The 20,260-nt window shown below is 51.1% G+C and overlaps 5 protein-coding genes across 6 annotated transcripts; 3 read left to right on the forward strand and 2 right to left on the reverse strand.

The window, feature by feature from the left end:
• Nucleotides 1–183: 183 nt before the first annotated feature.
• L3040_002054 (uncharacterized protein) lies at nt 184–975 on the forward strand (the record flags this gene model as incomplete). The annotated part of the gene is made up of 1 exon (XM_007290695.1): nt 184–975. One exon carries the CDS (start codon nt 184–186, stop codon nt 973–975), a length of 792 nt encoding a protein of 263 aa, XP_007290757.1.
• A 3,933-nt stretch (nt 976–4,908) lies between these two features.
• L3040_002055 (uncharacterized protein) lies at nt 4,909–6,635 on the forward strand (the record flags this gene model as incomplete). The annotated part of the gene is made up of 4 exons (XM_007290697.1): nt 4,909–5,202; nt 5,277–5,591; nt 5,670–6,292; nt 6,341–6,635. 4 exons carry the CDS (start codon nt 4,909–4,911, stop codon nt 6,633–6,635), a joined length of 1,527 nt encoding a protein of 508 aa, XP_007290759.1.
• Nucleotides 6,636–10,876: 4,241 nt separating this feature from the next.
• L3040_002056 (uncharacterized protein) lies at nt 10,877–11,327 on the forward strand (the record flags this gene model as incomplete). The annotated part of the gene is made up of 3 exons (XM_066156992.1): nt 10,877–10,885; nt 10,952–10,967; nt 11,026–11,327. 3 exons carry the CDS (start codon nt 10,877–10,879, stop codon nt 11,325–11,327), a joined length of 327 nt encoding a protein of 108 aa, XP_066012991.1.
• Nucleotides 11,328–13,609: 2,282 nt separating this feature from the next.
• Nucleotides 13,610–14,767, reverse strand: L3040_002057 (uncharacterized protein; the record flags this gene model as incomplete). The annotated part of the gene is made up of 2 exons (XM_007290699.1): nt 13,610–14,376; nt 14,476–14,767. 2 exons carry the CDS (start codon nt 14,765–14,767, stop codon nt 13,610–13,612), a joined length of 1,059 nt encoding a protein of 352 aa, XP_007290761.1.
• Nucleotides 14,768–16,441: 1,674 nt separating this feature from the next.
• Nucleotides 16,442–18,823, reverse strand: L3040_002058 (uncharacterized protein; the record flags this gene model as incomplete). 2 transcript variants are annotated; one of them, XM_007290700.1, is made up of 1 exon in its annotated part: nt 16,442–18,823. In XM_007290700.1, the coding sequence occupies one exon, from the start codon at nt 18,821–18,823 to the stop codon at nt 16,442–16,444; it is 2,382 nt and encodes a 793-aa protein (XP_007290762.1). The 2 variants fall into 2 exon arrangements, with proteins under 2 accessions (XP_007290762.1, XP_066012992.1); XM_066156993.1 differs by having other exon boundaries at nt 16,442–17,599.
• Between the last annotated feature and the right edge of the window lie 1,437 nt (nt 18,824–20,260).

Genomic DNA, 20,260 nt, shown 5'->3' on the forward strand with positions numbered 1-20,260 from the left:
AATATCAGTCGGATCGCTTTTCTTGAGACCGGGCTTTTTGTCTGTTTGTTGGCTTATTTACGATTCCTACCAAGTAAACTTATAAACAGAGAGACTGAGAGGAGGGAAAGAGAGACTTCCATAACCTTCAGTATACTCCTCTGCTCAGCAATCGACCAGCGTCCCAGCCCAGAAAACACAACCATGGCTTCCAATCCCGATATCCACTCCCCTTCCCACATCCACCCCCAACTCACCGTCGCCGTCTCCCTTAAAATGTACTTCTCCCTTCTCCAAACAACAAACTACATACAGTCCTGCACCGCTCTCGCCCCCCTCGCCCTCTCCCGGCACATCGACCTCATCATCATCCCAGACTTTCTCTCCCTCTCCTCCGCTAGCACCACGATCCAGCTCTACGCGCCCACCATCCGAATCGGCGCCCAGGACTGCTTCTGGGAAGACCGTGGCGCCTACACGGGCGAGGTCTCCCCGGCTTCACTGCACGAGCTCGGGTGCTCGGTCGTGGAGCTGGGGCACGCAGAGCGCCGGCGGCTGTTTGGCGAGGGGGACGCGATGGTGGCGAGGAAGGCGCAGGCCGCGGAACGGAATGGCTTGATGCCGTTGGTCTGCGTGGGTGAGCGCCAGAGGGGGAGTTTGGAGGGTGCGCTGGGGGAGTGCAGGGCTCAGGTTGAGAGTGTGCTGGCTGTTACGCGAGGCGAGGTGATCTTTGCGTATGAGCCTGTGTGGGCCATTGGGATGGAGGTGCCGGCCGACCCGGAGTATGTGGTTGATGTTGCGAAGGGGTTGAGGGCATTGTGTGGGGAGAGGAAGGTGAGGTTTCTGTATGGGGGGAGTGCTGGGCCGGGGACTTTTGGGAAGATGAAGGAGGAGGTTGATGGATTGTTTTTGGGTCGGTTTGCCCATGATGCTCAGGCGTTAGGAGAGATTATTGGAGAGGTGGGATCTGGTTTTTTGGGGGGCTCTGATCAGTAGTGAAGATTAGGATTTAGATGGAGCCAAAGCCAGGAGGAGCATTGTGGTATGAGAAGGTGATTTGTATATGTATCGTTGAGATGCATATCGAGTTTCAGGACGGGCTCCAGACTCAGAAGAATATCAACAAAGATATCAGAATATACCAGGACAAAATCTCTGCTGGCTACATCCTAGTAAGTGAATCGCTAATACTCGGTTATCTATCAGGTCTTCAAATGCAGCTTCCACGAGTAGGCAAGGAAGGGAGTGCAAAAATGCACGCTGAGAGAGTAGAGTGATGCCTGTGAGATCTGCTTAATGACCGAGAGTCACGATCCCGAAATCAGAGAACGATGAATAGCCAGATTTGCGAGAACCAGGTGACCACCACAGAGAGAACAGTTCGGAATATGCTAAGAGAACAATGGCTCGGCCCAGATAAGCAACTATGAGAAAATTCAGAAGCAGCAATGAGGACAAATGGAAACACGCGATGCGAGTTTGGCCAAAATCGCGTGTTAATCGAGTCCTCACTCACCACGCCTGCCTCAAGCAATCCTCACCCGCTGCAAACTCACAACCACAGTAGTATCTTCGTAGTTCTATGATTACAGCAGACGCGGTTTCCCGGGATGACGGCAGTCAAAAATTTCTTCTGCCGTGCCGTATATCAGCACATCTCGGGCACCAGTTTCCTTCACTCTCTGCCGCCGAGCGGATGTCTCGGCAACGGGGAGAATCTGATTACTGCGGGGTCCCGGTTCCCGTTTCCAGAGTCAGTAGATAGGGGTATTGCGCTGTCCCTGAGGCTCGTTGCGTTGGCGAGGGTGCAGCATGTCTGGGGAACCTGAGACCTGAATGCAAATATCCGAGAGGTGAGACGCAACAATATCATCTGCATTCATTCAAGTGAGGTAAGTATTTAAGGGATGTAAATCCAGCAAGCTCGAGGAGAGTAGGCATAAAGAAATGAAGAGGAGCGGTCCGAAAGATGCATGTTTTGTGCGACATATGTGATGTTGTTAATCCAATGTAGACGTCGATTGCGAAACAGCGGGAGCATTGCTGCATTGAGCATTGTGCGAGCAAAGCTCGCTCGTAGAGCATCAGCCATGCATAGCCAGCCCTAAACATATCTCTCTATAGACTCGTAAAGGGTCGTTACGCGGGTAAAGGCCATGTGCTGAGCCGTCTCTTCGTGTCTAGCCCCCGTTACCGCTAGTGAGATGGTAAAGCTGGTGTGATAGTAGACGTTTCTCAAGTCGGACGGCAAGATGATTGTTTGCTGAAGCTATTCTATACTATCCTATCCTGTTAGATACGTTAGATTCTCGAGAAATGCGGGGGCGGCGTTGAGATGGCGTGAGCATGCATTTGCTCGGATGCTGTGCTAGAGGCAACTGCTTGCCTGCCTGTCGCAGAGCTCCGAGATATCTTGAGATTGAAATCTGCTCCTGCACAAGCCCGCGGCTGTGAAATGCGACCTACCCTACCCTATCATCTATCAGACGGGGACGAAGACCCGCACTCTACAAAGTAGTTAGTTATTGGATTCTGATGTTTTGGGTTTACAGATATGGACAATGGAGATGCACTATTCAAGAAGTTCCGATATCTCGGCGTTTTACAGCGAAGCTGTGAACTGGGTTCTGTCGGAGGATTCGAGTGCATAGGGGAAACGTGAGTTGTCAATAAACATGATCCAACATTCAATGGCAGCGGATACGGGCTTTTGAGCGATAGCCCGTACCTGACAGCTGAAACTAGGATTGCCAGTCGTCAAGCCAAGGATATGCGTATGTGCCCGAAAACAGAAAAGGCCAGCGGTCTCGTCCAACACAACGCGGCATATGATAGATGCAACGGTGATAGATTAGATGGGAGGCCGGCAGCATCGACAACATGCAAACTCTCCACTTCAGAATATCGCCCAGCCATGAGTCGGAGAAGTGGGAAAGGAGACAAGATAGACGAACTGCCCATAACCATGGTTTCTCGAAAAGATGGCTTGCACATATCTGTGGTGTAACTCGGTCACCAATGCAATACCCTGCCGTGACTCGGCGGGATATGTTTCGAAAATACAAGGCAGTGAGGTCTGAAAGAGCCGCATGAGATATCCAGCCGAGGACACTGTCGGTGTTCCTGCGACTTGACTTGCCCGATAGTATCGCGACGTTCCACACGGAAGTAGTTGGTCGACTAGGTGCCTGCACTATATTGCCATCATCAAGTGAACGAAAGCCGTATCCAAATTAAGGTAAATGGAAGAAGTCAGCCACACCGTACTACAAGCTTTTTCTCTTTGATCAGCCCGTACCGTAAGATATTTAGTTGGCTATCAAGAAGAACGGCAAGACAGAATTGATAGTTCCACCACTCACGAGAAACTCGACACGAGGCCGGAGGAGTACCTACATACTACCTACAGTGCAGACAGGCTCTTCATATAAGCAGCAGCAGCAGCACAAGTGTACCAGGAAACACAAGCAATATTCAGGGCTTCGGAGTTCTTTGAGGGGCCCCGGCGTGGCGTGGCGTACCGAAGCCGCGTATCACGTGTGACTAACTGAGCGCTGTCGTTGAAAGGGAGGTAGTGGAAGCGAGATCGAGAGCGAGGGCAAGGAATACCGTAGTAAAGAATGGATACCGGTATGTGGGATATGTTGGATATGTTGAACATGTTGAATAAGTTGGAGGATTTGAATTTGTTGGATATTGGATAGAAATATTTGAGGATGCTATAGGTAAGGTAGTTAACAGCTGATCCATACTTAGTAATCAAATATGGCCGCCGCCAAGAGCCATGGGTTGGATCTATATCTATCTATGTATCTATATATATATTATGTGTTTTACCCTGGCGCCCCTTCGTTCTTCTGGTCGTTTAATGTGCTTCGAGCTTTCATACTGTATTGCACGCTTCCTATTTCCTACACGAATTTGGAGGGATGTGGCGTGCAACGGATGCATGTAAGGACCGAAGTGGTGTTGTCGTGATCGAAATAGTTGACCATATATGTAGGTGAAGCTGTAGATACGTATGTTTACCTCTGGGAATGAACTAGGATCATGATGTGTAAAGCTTGAGTCTAGGTACCTGTAAGGGGAGGATGGGTAGTATCTGCTTACTTCTCTATCAATGTCACTCCTGCTCCTGCTCCTGCTGCTGCTATTCCATTTCCAATGGCTCTTCCCCACTGTCCCACTATCCATATGTCCCAATATCTCGATATCCCCCCAAGTCCAGTCTGTATCCGTTCCTATCAACTCGTACTCCCTGATCCTACGTTGCACATCTACATGGCAAGATCTTCAGGCTATCGGTGCGACTTGAGACATAAGACTTGAGAGTCCAAGCTTGAAAAAGGCTTATGCAGCCAGCCACTGACTTCTCACCACTCAACGCCGTCGCCAGAGCTTGTTGATGTGCGGAGGACAGTCCTAGTAGGAATAGGGCTAACAGGGCCTCAAGGTGGACCACCCTTATCGCTCGCAGGTGGTCGTCTCATCGGAGAGTGGGATATAATATTCACGTCGTCCCAAACCTCACCTCACTTTGATTTCACCTCCACCTCGTCTCATCTCGTGTGATCGCGAAAGTTGTGTTGTTGTTTGTTGTGCTGTTAGATGCCATCGACATATTGGCTTCGTCAGTCGGTCAATCAGGTGATACTACCCATACAAATCACGTCAGACCGAATACTCGGTCGCGCCCGATATTCAAGCGAGATCGGAATAGCGCGATTTTGTGTTCAAATTCGACTTTGAAATTCCGACTCCGACCTCGACCTCAACCTCAAGTTCTACCTCAACTCCGACCTGAACTTCTGCTTCATCCCCACCCACACTTCGACTTCCACTTTCTCTTCTCCTCTTCGATATCTCATCGACAATCTCAGTCTGAATACACACACTACGTTCCACACACTCCACAATACGCACTCCATCATGGCTGCCGAGCACGAGCCCGATGTGTCAAGCGCACCCGCCTTCAGCCCTGGCTCCTACGAGATGCAGAATATCACTTCGGAGTTCGAGCAACCTGTGATTTCCCTCAACCTTCCCGCCAAGAAGAAGTACCGTCAAGTCAACATGGGTAGGTTTGGTCCCATCTGGTATGCCTCGCCCAAGGTCCAGCTTCTCCTAGTGGCCCTGGTGTGCTTTTTATGCCCTGGAATGTTTAACGCCCTGAGCGGGCTTGGAGGAGGTGGTAGAGACGATTCAGTTCTGGCGGATAAGATGGTAAGCATAAAGTCACAATCTCCTCAGCTTGGTGGTGAGTGAGTGGAAGACTGATGGCTATCTCAATCAACTAGAACACAGCTCTCTATAGCACGTTCGCTATCTTCGGTTTCTTCGGTGGCACATTCGTCAACGTAATGGGTGTCAAGTGGACGCTGGCTGTTGGAGGCTCGGGTTACTGCCTTTACTCCGTCAGTCTTCTGGTATCAACTCTTCACGACGTCGATGCCTTCAACATCTCCTGCGGTGCTTTTCTCGGTATCTGTGCCGGTCTCTTGTGGACTGCGCAAGGAACTATCATGACCTCCTATCCCCACGAGAGTGCCAAGGGTAGATACTTCGCATATTTCTGGGCTATCTTCAACATGGGCGCAGTCATTGGAAGTCTGGTAAGTAAAATCGTCCTCCATAGATCCAAACTCTTTCACCTTCCCCTTATATAAGTTCATCACCTGAGACTTCTCTAGATTCCGTTGGCCCAAAACATCAATGTTCGGTCCAACACAACTGTCAATGCTGGAACCTACATCGCCTTCATCGTGCTCATGGGTTTTGGTAGCCTTCTAGCCTTGTTTATCTCGAACGCATGGGATGTAGTGCGTGAAGACGGCACCAAAGTCGTTCTCATGCAGAATCCAACCTGGCAGTCCGAGTTCGTGGGGCTATGGGAGACCTTCTGTTACGAACCATCGGTAATCCTTCTCTTCCCCATGTTCTGGTCCTCCAACTGGTTTTACACCTACCAGCAAAATGGTATGAACGGTATCCATTTTGATACCCGCACAAAAGCTCTCAATAGCTGCCTCTACTTCATGGCCCAGATCTTCGGCGCTATGGGTCTTGGTTACGCTCTCGACTATCAAGGTATCCGTCGCTCAGTCAGAGCTAAGCTTGCCTTGGCCTTCCTCTTTGTCATGACTATGGTCATCTGGGGCGGTGGTTATGCGTATCAGAAGGGCTATACTCGTGCGAGTGTTGCAGACCCCCACTTTCAGCCAACCGACTGGACAGACACTGATTACCCTGCTCCCATGTTCCTCTACTTCTTCTATGGCCTTTACGACGCCCTCTGGCAAGCAGCTGTCTACTGGTAAGAGTCCTTCCCCCAGCTGTGGACTGGCCTACTGACACTTCACAGGTTCATGGGTGCTCTCTCCAACTCCGGCCGCAGAAATGCCAACTACGTCGGCTTCTACAAGGGCATCCAATCCGCCGGCGCAGCCGTCATGTGGTCCCTCGACGCTAGGAAGATTCCCCTAATGGACGAGTTCCTCTCCAACTGGATCCTCCTCACCGTATCACTAATCCTCGCTATCCCCGTCATCTTTCTCAAGATCAGAGACCGCACCGTGGACGAGGACAAATTATTCGGCACTGGCGAGACTCTCACCGATGTCCTACCTACTGGAAATCCCAAGGAGACTAACGTCTGAGTACACTCGCGTGCAAATCCGTGTGCAATTTGAGACAGGCATCGCACGGTACTTGTTTCGGATTCATTTAGTTTGCTTCGCTCGGTGGAGGACGGAAGCAAGTAGGCTTTTATGATGATAATGATGCTTTTGCGAGGGGATATCCCATTGAATGAATGCTAAATGATCATGACTTTCTTCAACTCTGCTTCTTCTGCCTGAAACATTATTCCCATTATGTTAGTGACCAACTACCCGTTCATATCATTTCCAACACCGTGAAAGACAAACTCGTAAGTGCAAGTAAATAAGCACTTTTCACCATTTTCTCCCTGACTCTTAAATCAACCCCACGACTATCGACATATAGGTACATACTGCCATCCAAGACCTAGCGCGGCACACACACCACTCTCCTCCCTCTCTGTCGTCAATTCTGATTCTTGGCTCTGCTCACATCAGTCGCGCATAGATCTATCCCTTATCCTCCATTCCCATCCGCAATCCGCTGAGCGCCTCTGAGCTGAGCTGAGCTTGCGAATCAAGATTTGGTTTGCTGTATACTGCACAATATCCCATCCCAAGGACCTTACTTACGAAGCACAGGAGAATCTCGCCTTCCTACCTACCCACCTACCGACCCACCTACCGCGTTCACAGTTCGAGGAAATCATATCTAAGGCTGAGGGAGGGACCGCGATAAGGGATTCGGGATCTGGTCTATACATATATAGGTCCTATTCGCCGCGTGGGAAGGGGCTGAGGGATTGCAGATTTTAGACCTGCTTGCTTTCCCAGGAAGTTGAACGGCGAGCGAGGGGCATACATACACACATACACATACACATACACCCACACAGGTGCGCGCGCGCATAGGTCTGCTATACGGGGGATACCTGCTGATATGAATTCAAGAGATTCATTGGGGAAAGAGCGGAAATATGGGGCGGGGGGGGAGATTGGAGGGTGTATATCATATATGGATAAAAGAATCAGACGTCTGGACAGCTGACGGATTGATGGAGAGATGGGTGGGTTGATAGTGCTTCTTCAGGAACAACCTTGCCGATTGTTAACTATGGCTCATCAATTGTTTACTTGCGGTCGGCTAAGTTCGTTAACACTCGGTTAATTCGTCAACACTCGGTTAATTCGTCACCACTCGGTTAGGTCGTTAACACTCGGTTAGGTCGTCAGTACTCGGTTAGGCTGTGAATACTCGGTTAGGACGTTAACACTCGGTTAACCCCTTACGCTCGGTTAAGCACTACCGCTCAGCTATGCGAGATTTGGCTAGATTACGGGTACTAGGGGCTGTTCTGCGGGCGCTACAAACACTTGGGTTACAACTTCGCTGTTTGTACTGAGAGGTAGATTGATAGGCAGGTGGGTCTTGATTTTTCAATGCTGATTAGTAGTGAGAACAAAATTATCTTCTTGAAGTATTGAGGATGAGCAGTTAGGAGATGGGTCCCCATGCTGGGAGAATAAGAAGGATATGGTGAGTGTGCATATTTGGGCTAGGTAGGTGCGATAGTATTGTTTTACCTTTATCGCTGATAAAACCCCGGCTCGATCAATCTCTGCTGATATATATATTCTTTAGATCCGAGATTTCCGTATTTTACTTTACTGCAGATGCAAAATTCTGCTTCCACCTCAGCTAAGAACGCACTGGCGCCTACCTAGCGTCACAATGTGTCCGTTTGAAGGAGCCGGTGTATTGGCTCGGCGCAAAGCGTAAAGGGGGAAAAAAAGAGAAATAAAAAGAGGATCTTCACCTTCCGCGTGGATATAATCCTTCCGTCGAAATTCTACTCACCTCTGTATAGATCCAAATCCGAATAGAATTCACCGTGGAAAACATATCTCCACCTTCGTCATGCCTAGAGAGAGGACTTGGCATGCCCGTCCGAACGTCGGGGTCACAAGAGCGGCTCTTCCGCTGTGATCTGCATGCAAGACGTTTTGATGTCGGCTAGATATGACCCATATTTTGGTCTTGTATATGCTAAATTAAGGTTAGTAAAAAGCTGCGAGTCGATTCTGATGATTTCTTTTTTCTTTTTTCGAGAACAGGGCCCGATCATTTAACAAAGAGAAGAGACTCTGAGGAGCCGAGGTAAGAATTACGGAGTAGGGTCAAACTGGTAGGCGTGACTCATGAGGCCGGAGCGGAGGTCGCGGGAGGCTGCATGTTGATACTGATCTTCTCGGTCCCTTCCTCCGTGGGCGAAACAATTCGCTGAAATGCCAACATTTTCCTGCTCCTCTGCTAACCATGCGCCAGTAGGTCAAACTATCGGCTACTCTCCGTCGCACGGGAGGGTTAATTCTAGTGCCTTTGAATCCGCGCGCTATGCTCTAATGCAGCCCCTGGAACCCTCCTTTTCGCCTGCCAGGCTGCCGCATTCGCATTACGATATACGGAGTACCCTAATCGCTATTCTGTCTGCTGTCACAATTTATGGGCTGGTCGCTGGATGATAGAGAAATATTTACAGCAGCAGCCGATATAAAGCGAATCCTCCCGGACACCTCCAGACAGCGCCCGGCTCTGCATAGCATGTACATCTACATGAATGTTCGAAAAAAGCCGGGCTCGGCTCGGAGTTTGATAGAAGTTGGAGACAGGCAGGTCCAACAAAAGAGGAAATTTGGGTCGGTAAATCCCGAGAGCAGAAGTGGACCGACCTTGGTAGTCGCACTTGCAACCCAAGACGGACACCAGTCGTCCATGCTACCGGGTCCAAGGGTCAGGGTCTGGACTCCGTAAGGTATTCATTTCGCTGTATCCACGTGGGCGCTTCAACTTCACGGACGAGACCATCTTTCTCTAAATCAGGCGGGAGATCGGCGGAACACTGCAGGATCGGCCGAGGTCAAGCAGGGTGACATTGCTTCTTCTCGCGCCGTAGCAGGCTGCAGACCGGTATGTACGGAGTAGGAAGTTATACGCACTCCGTAATACACTACCTAAGCGGTGTATCCTGGGCGTTAGTGGGTAGGTGGTACTGTTCAGCACAAGAGACTACTCGGGTGTAATGGCAAGAATTGAGAATAACAGGATCACAGAATTCAAGTTGTCCGAAGAATAGACCGATGGCTATAATTTCAAGTGTTTTGGGCATTGGTAGATCATTATCCACTAGCCTCGTCTCGCCTTTTGCTCCCGTCGCGGCTGTGGTGAGACACCCGCAGCATCCGCCGAAAAGCACAAATGATTGTTTGCTTGTATCATCTGTATCTCTCGATCCACAGCAGCCCCAACAACTACGGAACTCGAAGTGAAGGATATAGTAGCATCGGCTCTTCTCCCTGCTTACTCATCCTCATCGCCTGACTGTAAACTACCGCTGTAGATGCAGAATGCATATGCGGGCGCAATATCTTATTCGGAATCAGCCCACGACATCTGGTCAGGAGCAGCGGCAAACATACGGAGTACAGAGTAGTGGAACCAAAGTAAGTTCTCTCGATGTGAGGCTGGATCGCCCAGTTCCAAGGCACAAGTGCATAAGTCACCAGCTCTCACTCAGCCATGGCACTGCAGGACACGCTCGCACAGCCAATATAATATCAATTGACAACTTTGCCCAGCCAGCGTCGCACAGCACAGCAGGCAATCTCTGACCCTATGGTCATTCGAATGTTCGATGCAGTGTCAAAAGAGGGGAAACTGAATCGATGCATATCAGCGATGATAGATGGGAAAGTAAACAATCACCACCTTACGCATGTGGCCAACTCAGACATTTGAAAACGACGGCGGCGACGACGGAAATGACATTTGTCGTTGAACAATCCTGAATCCTGATGCTCTGTTCTACCTATTCCCCTCCTACCCTGTTCCGAATGCCCATCTCCCAGGTCCATGGCCAGCCTTGCTATCATGGTCATTTCCAAGTACATACATGTCATGCAGCGTATAAAGTGACATGTCGAATTTTCTCTTACCTCAGCCAACGTCCGTATTCTTCAGCAATTCTACTCGGCGTGGGGGGGGTGGTTCGTCTTGCTAATTATCGTGAGGAAGGCTATGTCTTTCCTTCCCGAGACATGATCAGAAAGAATGCCCGGTGCCTTCAAAGACGATGCTTTATCGGACCTTCTTCTCCACATAATTACTCAGGGAAAAAACTTGGAAACAGAAACTATCTTTCACTAATCTCTGCCCTGGCGGCGATCACATATTGGGTATGAAGCCTCCGAGGTTTGTTGTCTAAGCCTGGGTTTGAGACATCCCACTTGAGAGGGGATACATGCACGAGGTATCCAAGACAATCATTTGATGACAGCTCGAGGCTGAGGGTTCGGAATGTCACCTCATCAAATAGATACGTGTATACCTATGTATGTATATATATTCGGCCGGAACTCCCGCCAAGTAGACTCAACGCTTACTCAAAAGACATCTCCACACCTCCAAAGAACGAGATTTCTCCCATCAGCCAGCAAAACATCCTCTCTTCGCTCAACTTCAACCTTGTACTATCCACAAGCGTCCCAAAACTCCGCCGCACGCCCTCAACCACCTCCCAAGCATCAATCACCATGTGTCTCCAAGCGCCAACGAACAACACACCCACCCCCTCCATGGCAATCACAGTCCCCAAGCCGCTCGTCAGCCACTGCTGCGGCTACTGCTGCAAAGAGGAGCACTATGGAAACCACGAGCTGTGCGGCTGGTGCGAGAACACCAACTGCCTCTGAATGAATGAATGAATGAATGAGTGGTCGACCCGACCAGCCACCATCGACCATCTTCGTCTCATCTCGCACAAAATCTGTGTACCCACCCACACGCGGTACCACGGAAAGCCTTCCAAACCCATCCTACTCACGATCAAAAGCTCCCTCGCCGCCGTTACCCGTCTCGCTTGTACTACCTATCCGACCCGATCCCAGAAGCAACGAACCGTCTTTACGACCGTCGACCATGGATTTGGAAATCTATCCACCCCCAACACCAACCCCTAAGAGCGACCCGACCATCGACACCTCTTCCGTACTCCACACGCAGCAACACCACCACATCGACCCCTCGCTCTCGCTTACGGTGTTAAGTCTCAGTCCCCCCACCTGTCCCGACTCCTGGCTCTCCGTCCGCCTCTTGCAACCCGGGCTCCTGTAACCACCACCACTTGTACTTCATACACACACATATCATATCCGGACTGCCTTCATGCTTTCATGCTTTCAATTCGGCGCTGGAGGTTCTGCTTTAGGGAGCGAGGGGAGGGGGGCTTGGCATCATCGACAACACGGGCATCTCCAATCTGGGAAGTGAATTTTTTGCACCCCTTAGCGCTGATCACGAATATCTGTAATACCTGCGATAACTTTCCGACACTACTATCCATAGGGCTGGCGATCTGCCAGGAGTCTTATCTATCCATCTTTTCTGTGCTCGCTGATTTGTAGTCGCTGGGCATTCTCGCTTGATGTGGTCCTTGTTATTTGTTTTGGTTACTTAGCTTAGCGGCAGTCGACGGAAGGGATTAAAATTGAAATTGCAATTGAAATTGAGTTCCTGGATGTCGATATTCACGTTTCCAGCCTCTGGTAACAAGTCTCATCCGTCTGTTTCCACATCCAAATCGAGTGAGTATGCAGGGCTACGTATGGGAAGAGGAAGATATACTTACGATACTACATTTCCCACGCCCCCCTCCGAGCCTAAGCTCCGACCTGGACAGCTACATACGTAGTGCATACATACACGGCTCCATCCACAGTCCAAAGCCGCGAAACATAAAGAAAAGGCTATATAGACACTACAATCCAACACGACTATCTCCTGATCCCCAATCTCCCTCTCCCACCTAGAACCTTACACCAGTAACACACGCACACACCCCCATTCCAATCCGATCCGATCCGATCCGATCACTCATGAAAAGAAATATCGTAATATTTCTTCCTCGACGCACCTACCCCCACCGAACCAAACCCAATCACCTTTCGAAACCCCCACGCCCTTCCCCCCTTATACTACTATATCTACTACAATTTCCCGCCAGATGAAAAATAACCATGGTTTCAGATTTTCTCCAGATCTCCTCCCAGACCAGAAAGCAACAACACACTCCCCCCCTTAACCCACTTACCCATTCAAGACACACCAAGGTACCTTACCTACGATTACCTACCTACCTACCTTACCCACCGAAAGTCAACCCCCCCCCCCCCCCCCCCCAACCGCGAAACGCCAAAAAAAAAAAAAAAAAAAAAAAAAAAAAAAACCAGAAAAAACCTCTCATCACCTCGCCCCAGACCCATCAAAACCCATCCCCCCTCCCACCCCCAAAACCAAAACCAAACCAAACCCATCCAAAACATCCCCCTCTAAAAAGCAAACAGCATAAAAAAGAGAGAGAGATATATATATATATATATAAAAGAGGCGGGGGGGCTTCTCATGCAATTAGCAAAGTCCATTCGGTACCTAGTACTGTATCTACGTACCTATGTATACATACATACCTACCTACATACCTACCTACATACCTACATACATACCTACCTACCTACCTACCTACCTACCCAAGTAAAAGAGCAGAGGTCCGCGCGCCCGCGCGCGCGCAAGAGAGTAGCTAGAATATAGAATACAGCTTTCCACTTTAGATACACTTCAACGAGCGCGCTCCCAGCTCACGATCAGCGTCCGAGAGAGAGACGATCAGAGTGAGCTCCGCGAAAGAAGTAGCGAAAGCGACGGGGAGAAGAAGACTGAGCCGAGGATAGACGGGACGGTTCATGAACCGTAGGTTAAGACCCAAGCTGTCTGAAGAATGTGTCACTTCGTGACATCTTGCCTGTAGATAAAGGGACTGGATATAAAAGTCACTGTTGGTTTCAGAAGTATGCGCCCTTTGGCTATGTACGTACGGATATAAGTAGTCTGGTATAAAACGCCTCGCTAATGCAGCAGCAACAAAAACCCATATACAAGCTCCCCCCACTCAAAAACACCCAAGATCATTAAACCATCATCATGAAATCGGAAACGTCACGTTCGGCTCGACATAGACCGGGAACGGCTCTGTGCTCACAGCCGTCCTATCCGGCATTGGCTGCACCCAGGCGTCCCCGACGCCATCTTGGCCATGGCCGCGGAAATAACACCTTCCTCCCTCTTCTTCCCTCGGGTCCCGGGTATTTTCCGCCTTCGCAGCCTTAGCAGGCGTGAGCTGCGCTCCGAGTCCCGGGACAGCTTTCCTGCCCTTCGTCTCCGTGTCGAAGTGACCGTCAGACTCCCTATACTGCCGCCCCGCGCGTTCCATATCCCCCACCGCCTCGGCAATGATACCTTGCTCCCACAGCGGCAGGAGCCTATACCCGAGATTCTCCAGTATAACCCTCTGGGTGTAATTTACCTGATCGCAGGTCCAGGCGTTGCTCCCCCACAGGCTCGCGTACTCCTTCGTGCGTTGCTGCCTGTCGTCAAGAAACTTCACGGCGAGGATCAGGGCGCAGAGGACGATGAGCTCGGGCTGCACGGCGTCGGTGTGCTGCTCGGCGATGGGGACGAGGGAGTTGGTGGTCCCAAAGGCGGGGGGCAGGTGGTGGACGGTGAGAGGGAGGGATTTGCGCCAGGAGAGGGCGAAGCGAGAAGTGAGGGAATCCAGGATGCAGACGGCCAAAGCGAGAGTCTCAAGGGGTAAGGCGGCCCGGGTGAGGATGGCATGGACGAGTAGGACGGAGGGGGTGATTAGGGAGGTTGAAGGCGGGATCAGATTCGTGAGGTGGCATGCTGGGCCTGGGTATCGTATATTTGATTAGCCTGAGTGTCTCTTGAAAAGGGATACGAAGTTGTATAGCGCAGGGCTTTAAAGGGGGCGGAGGGGCGTGGGCTTACCGAGCAGCCTAGGATCGAGCATTTCTCCAGCGGCGAAATGGAGGTCGGGAGACTGCTGGCGGGAGCTGGCAAGGGAGTGGCAGGAGGGCGGTGGTGTGGGGAGACTCGACAGCGGGACGTAGGTTTTGGAAAAGTAGGCTTCATCGTCTCCGTCGTCCTCGTCGTCTTCATCTTCGTCGCCGGAGAAGGACGACGAGAAGAACATGGGCGGCCGGAATGCGATTGGCGGCGTCATGGGCTTGTCAACGGCCTTGGACTCTCTCTTGAGGTGCGACTTGGTAGGAAAAAGCATGGTTGCAAAGGCGCAAAAGAGCGAGTAAGTTGTCGAAGAAATAGGAGGTCGAGAAGATAGAGCGGATTGTGCTGGCCAATATCCTCTATCCTGTATCCTTTGTGCTTCACCCTTTATCCTTTTTCTTGTGCTGACCGACAAGGGGGAGGCACGGATTCCGTCAGATATCAGTTGAACGAGCGTGATGGTAGCACCACCGTCAGACCAAACGAATGTGTGTGTGTGAGAGTGTGTGTGTGTGTATTGAGAAGAGGCGGAGATCACGCATTCCGCCGATGCAGCAGGGTGGTGAGGGAGGAAACATCGAGCTATATATTCAAGAAATGGATGCAGAAGTCGAAGCATCCGAGTTCGAAACAGAGTTGATGGGGCAAAAGCATCGCCAAACGCTGAATGCAGAATGCAGAATGCAGAAGCTGGCCCGAGCAGAAAGCGAGGTGGGGCGGTGGGGCAGATGGGGCAGAGGGGCAGAGGGGCGGAGGGGCAATGGGGCAATGGGGCGGCGGTGCCCCCTTTTCTTTCCTCCGTACACGATACGCTATGGTACGGGCGGTACGGTACGGAGGAGTCGGTGCGAATAGCCTCCCTCACCAGATGCCGCGATATAGGTAGTAGTACGGTACCTAGTACTCTACTACAGTCCCTATGCAACACAAAGCACACAAAGCGTATCCGAGCAACAAGAACCATGCATACATAGTATTACAGTAGCCGCAGCCGCAGCCGCCGCCTCTGCATGCCTGGTTTTAATCTAGGAATCATCTAATAAACATCCGAGATGATTTAATATCCGTAGTAGTACCTACGTAGTACTACTATATTTCCTGGGTAAAGCATCCCGAATTCTCGATTGCCAAACGTTCGGGTACTTGGGTCAGTTACCTACTTAACCTTTCGTGAAGCGAGGAGAGCCCTGCCCTGCCCTGCCCTGCCCATGTACCTCGACCAACAGCACAGCCATATCGAATTATCCTGTTCCACATGGTAAGTCAAGTAAATAAATGTGAATAAAACAGTGAGACAACCCCCCGGGACTCAGCCCCGAATAGCCCGTCAACAATCATTCCTCACACATGTCGCAGGTACTCGTCAAAGCCCCCCTTTTCCATCCAATCCACCCACACCAGACCGAACGAACCAAGCCGACCCGACCCGAGCCAGCGGGCGAGTAGCGCGCCATCCCAAAATATTAGAATACAAAGTAGATCATCTACCCAACTGCCAAACAATCTCTGCGGATCCCCCGGATTTTCACACAACCAGAAGTACAGACATCGGCGATAGAAGATCCAATCTCGGCCAATCTACTTCCATCATATTTTATTTTCTATTCCTATAAGTGGGGTTCGGCGCCAGTTTCCTCCTCGGGTGTTGCCGTACCCGCGATCGGTTACAGCAGCGCTGGTGCGTGGGCTGCGTGGCAGCTACCGAGCAATTGGACTCTCAGCTAGCTACGTATTAAACGCCCTCCATGGCTTTCCGTCCTTCCGAGCCGGGTCGCGTGACGAGACGGCACGGCTCTCCTTTCTCAAATCTCGCGTCTTGACCAAGTTCGACGCTCAGTCAGTGCGTCTCCAATGACTGCCCTTAAAGCCTCGCGTGTCTCCAATATCCGACTCACCCAATCAGAGGAGAACATCGATATCCAAATCAATACCGGACTGGCCCCTCCTGTCAAGTCAGGTGAAAATGATCCCCTTCCCCCTTCTTCCCCACAATCCCCAATCTCACCTTCCTCCTCCACCGCGCCTCGTGCTCCCTGGCCTCAAGCTCCTCCCGCTGCTTCTTCTTCCTCTCGTAAACGGCTCGGACGCACCTCCTCGTCCTCTCCTTCCCCTCCTCGAAATTCGCCTTGGCCAGCGCGACCACGCTGTCGATATTCTCCGGGGTATACACAAAGTTCCACGTGCTCATAAAGTCGCTCGTCACCGGATCCACGCCGGGCACCTTCTCATTGCTGATGAATGGGAAATAAACAATTGCAATGCCAGCGTCGGGTTGCATCAACTCCCAGTCCTCTCTCACGGCTTTGGATTTCACGTCTTCGGGCTCAGAAGAGCGCTCTTCCGTCCGACCGACCCAGATCGTGCAGTGGCCCAAATCGCCAGCATCGTTGGAGTCTGTGGTGTTTGAGGCTTGGCCACCGTTTTTTTCAAGGTCCTTCAGGTGGTCGGCTTGCTCTGCTTTTGCGTCTTCAACTTTGGAATTGGCTTCGGCTACAGTGGCGGCCTGTGCTTCTTCGAGTTGGCCGGCGGCTTTCTCCGCTGTATCGGTTTGCTTGGGCCAGCCGGCTCCGATAGGCCATCCTACGATGTTACGTTGGCAGGCGTAACCGTCAGCGACCGATAGCCAGTTTTCGGTCTTGATATCTGCTGAGGCATCGAATGCGATGAGGATATCTACATTCCGTCCTGGGCGTAGCAGGGGATAGATTGGCAGATTGTTTGACATACCGGCATCCATTAATTGTAGATGGGAGCTTTGAAAGACGCTCTCAGGTACCGTTTCGGGGAGCTTGTCTTCCATCCTGTAAACAAAATTTGGTATCGAAGCTGGTAGGATTGGGTGGACTTTGCTCAAGTCATTGTTTCGTCCTTCGATCATTCCATCGATGCCACCAAACCCCACCAGACCCCTCAGCAGTGGCCGGACCTCCTTATAGTAGTGCGAAAGCGTAGCACAAAATGCACTCCCGAACACGCCGAGAAGTAACGGCAATCTGAGTTCTGGTACCCTATTGCCATCCTCATCATGAGGCAAATCGTTCCCGTTCTCAAACTTTCGGCCTATGCTCCAGGTCGGGATACCAGCTCCGAATTCTTCACAAAACATCTCGAATGGCGAGATCTCAAACCATTGAAACCAGGCCTCCGTTTTGGCTCTGATCTTCGTCTCTTCGGACGGCGTATCCGCAAGCTTCTCTTCCTCTGAAGCTTCTTCGCTGATAGGTATCTCGTGCCGGACTGCTGTGTATATAGGCATTGGATGTTCGCCGTGCTTGATATAATCACGCTGGTGTGAGATTTTCAAGTCCCGGTCATCAACGCCAATTTCTCCCCTTGGGACTAGCAGTCTTGCTGCCAGCAAAAGCCCATAAACATCTACTAATCCAAAGTCCGAACTGGGGTCTCCCTTGAGCTTCTCGACGAAGCCCCCCAGGAGGAATTTATTCGTAGGGGCAGAGTTGAGGGCCGCGAGAGCGACTGGAGGGTAGGCAATGTGGACTCCAAGCCTCGCCTTTAGATGATCAACCATCTTCTCCATGCTTTGACCACCCAGTGAAGAATTGAACAGCGCTTGTAGCCAGCAAGAGCCACTGACACCAGCCGTGTAAGTGACACAGTCAAACAAGCCGGACTCACCTGCAGCCAACATTGACCCCGTCCCAGCCACCAAAGCTCTCAGTCCTCCCCCAGACCCGACCATGGCAATAATGGGTACATCATCCGGGTGTACTTCATCCTCTGGCAGTCCCAAATACTTCGCTAGAGCCACCCTGGTAACCTGCCTCCTTTTCCTCAAAAACTCCTCCTCTTCCTCACACAGCTCCGATGAGACACGCACAGATGCCGAGTACTCAATCTCTGGATTGATATAAGGGTCGTGTGCTTCCTGCCATATCTCATCTGCCAAGGAGCCAGGCGCCATCGACATCTCCTTCTGCAGCTTACTAAAATTTTCCGGCAGCACCATCGCCCACTCCGGCATCACAAAATCCAGAATTGATTCCGTCACCGAGCCCCATTTGGAATTGGCTGCCGTAGAGAAGACGGCGAATTTCGTCGTGAAGCTCCCCCAAGCCGAATCGTCTAGGGACACTGGCTTCCCATCCACCTGGAAAGGTAGAGCGTCCAGGGTGTCGACATTTTCTCTGGCGATGTCCTCTTTTTTTGCTTGCACCGCCTGCCGCTTCTCTCGTTCGGTGCGGAGCTCGCTGCGTGATCGGGTCGGAGGCAGAGGCTGCAGCTGGTCTGTTTGGTACAGGATATATGTCAAGCTCCCGGCGACAACCACAGCGGTCATTCCGATCAGGCTAGTCCTTGACAGCGTCGCCATGGTCGAGCGCTTCTTTGAATTTGAGAAAAGCGAGCGTGGATGATTTGGATGATTATAAAAGGTTTCTTTGTGCCATGGCCGGGCTCTTCTTATGGTGCTGTTGCACTGTGGGTGGGTAAGGTGAAGAATGCGAACGAAGCCTCCCGGCCACGTTGGCGATGCGCCGCGAAGCATTGAATGCGACATGAGGAATTGGGGGAGGGGGAAGTCACTGAGTTTTTCATGACACGAGTAAGCAAGCACGAAATCTACATGGGGGTCCGGAGTACGAAGGTGTGACGAATAATTGGGGACTCCAGGAGCAGAGAAGGAAATGTTGGCAGTCAAGGGGATTTGGAAAACCAGTTTCGGGTGACGCCACTGTGGCTGACCAGTGACCAGGGCTGGGCGGGGCTGGGCTTGGCTGAGCTAGACTGAGACGGGCTAGACTGGACCTGTCAAAGTCTGGATACAGCAGGACGAGGAACGACGAAGATTAGATGACTCCGTAAAGATGGAATGAAGCATAAGAGTCAGTGCGGGTGAAAGGCAAGTACGGACGACGAAGAAGAGAAGAAGAGAAGTGGTTGTTACCTAAGGGACATTAGCGCCGCATCATACAATCTAATCGCTTCAGACATCGGGGAGTATATATTCCTTCCAACCATCCTTACCTTAGAGTCAACGCAACTAACTCTCTTGGCCCCTCTCTCTGTTCTGTCATATCTAGGCAAAACGTATATTACCGAGCTAATACATCCCATCCAGACACGGCCTGCAACCTGCTTGCACTCTCCCGGTCCCATCAGTATCACCTACCATGACCAGTTGAGATTCTCCAGAATCGGGAGCTTCTCGAGACCAGGCGCCTGCCCGCATAGTCCACCCAAGCTTCCACAAGGTGTGTAACCACGAATCAAGATTAGTTAGTTAAACGCTATTTATAACAAGCAATGGGCCACTATCGCCTAGACCTGTTGCAATAAGGATTTCCTCATCGGTCCAGCCTTCGTAGGGTTTCTTCCCTGCCATAATCTCGTAGAAGGTAGCTCCAAGAGCAAAGATCTCACTCGCGGCAGTATGTTTGCCTCGACTCTCTTTGAACTGTCGTATGGAGCCATGGCATGCATATTGTAAGACCAGAGCGTCTCCTAAGCTACCATAACATCGAAGAATGCCCTCGTGATCGTGTCCCAGGCGTTCCTAGACCTGCTTCTCCCTCTCCAGCGTTTGCAGCTGATAAGGTTGGTGAGAACCTCTAAACTTCACGACGGCGTCAAGACGCGCAACCACGGCAGTAATGCCCGCCCCTAACAGATCTTGGATACTAATACCTGTGGGTATCGCATAACCGCGTCAATGATCATTTCGGAGTTTAGGACAATCGAATCTGATGTCAAGGCTACTACTATTAGCATGCGATCATCAAGAGACAGAGGGCGATGACACTGGCCCTAT

This window comes from Drepanopeziza brunnea (assembly GCF_022702325.1).
Source record: "Drepanopeziza brunnea f. sp. 'multigermtubi' strain 214-2 chromosome Unknown ctg2, whole genome shotgun sequence".
Lineage (NCBI taxonomy): Eukaryota > Fungi > Ascomycota > Leotiomycetes > Helotiales > Drepanopezizaceae > Drepanopeziza > Drepanopeziza brunnea.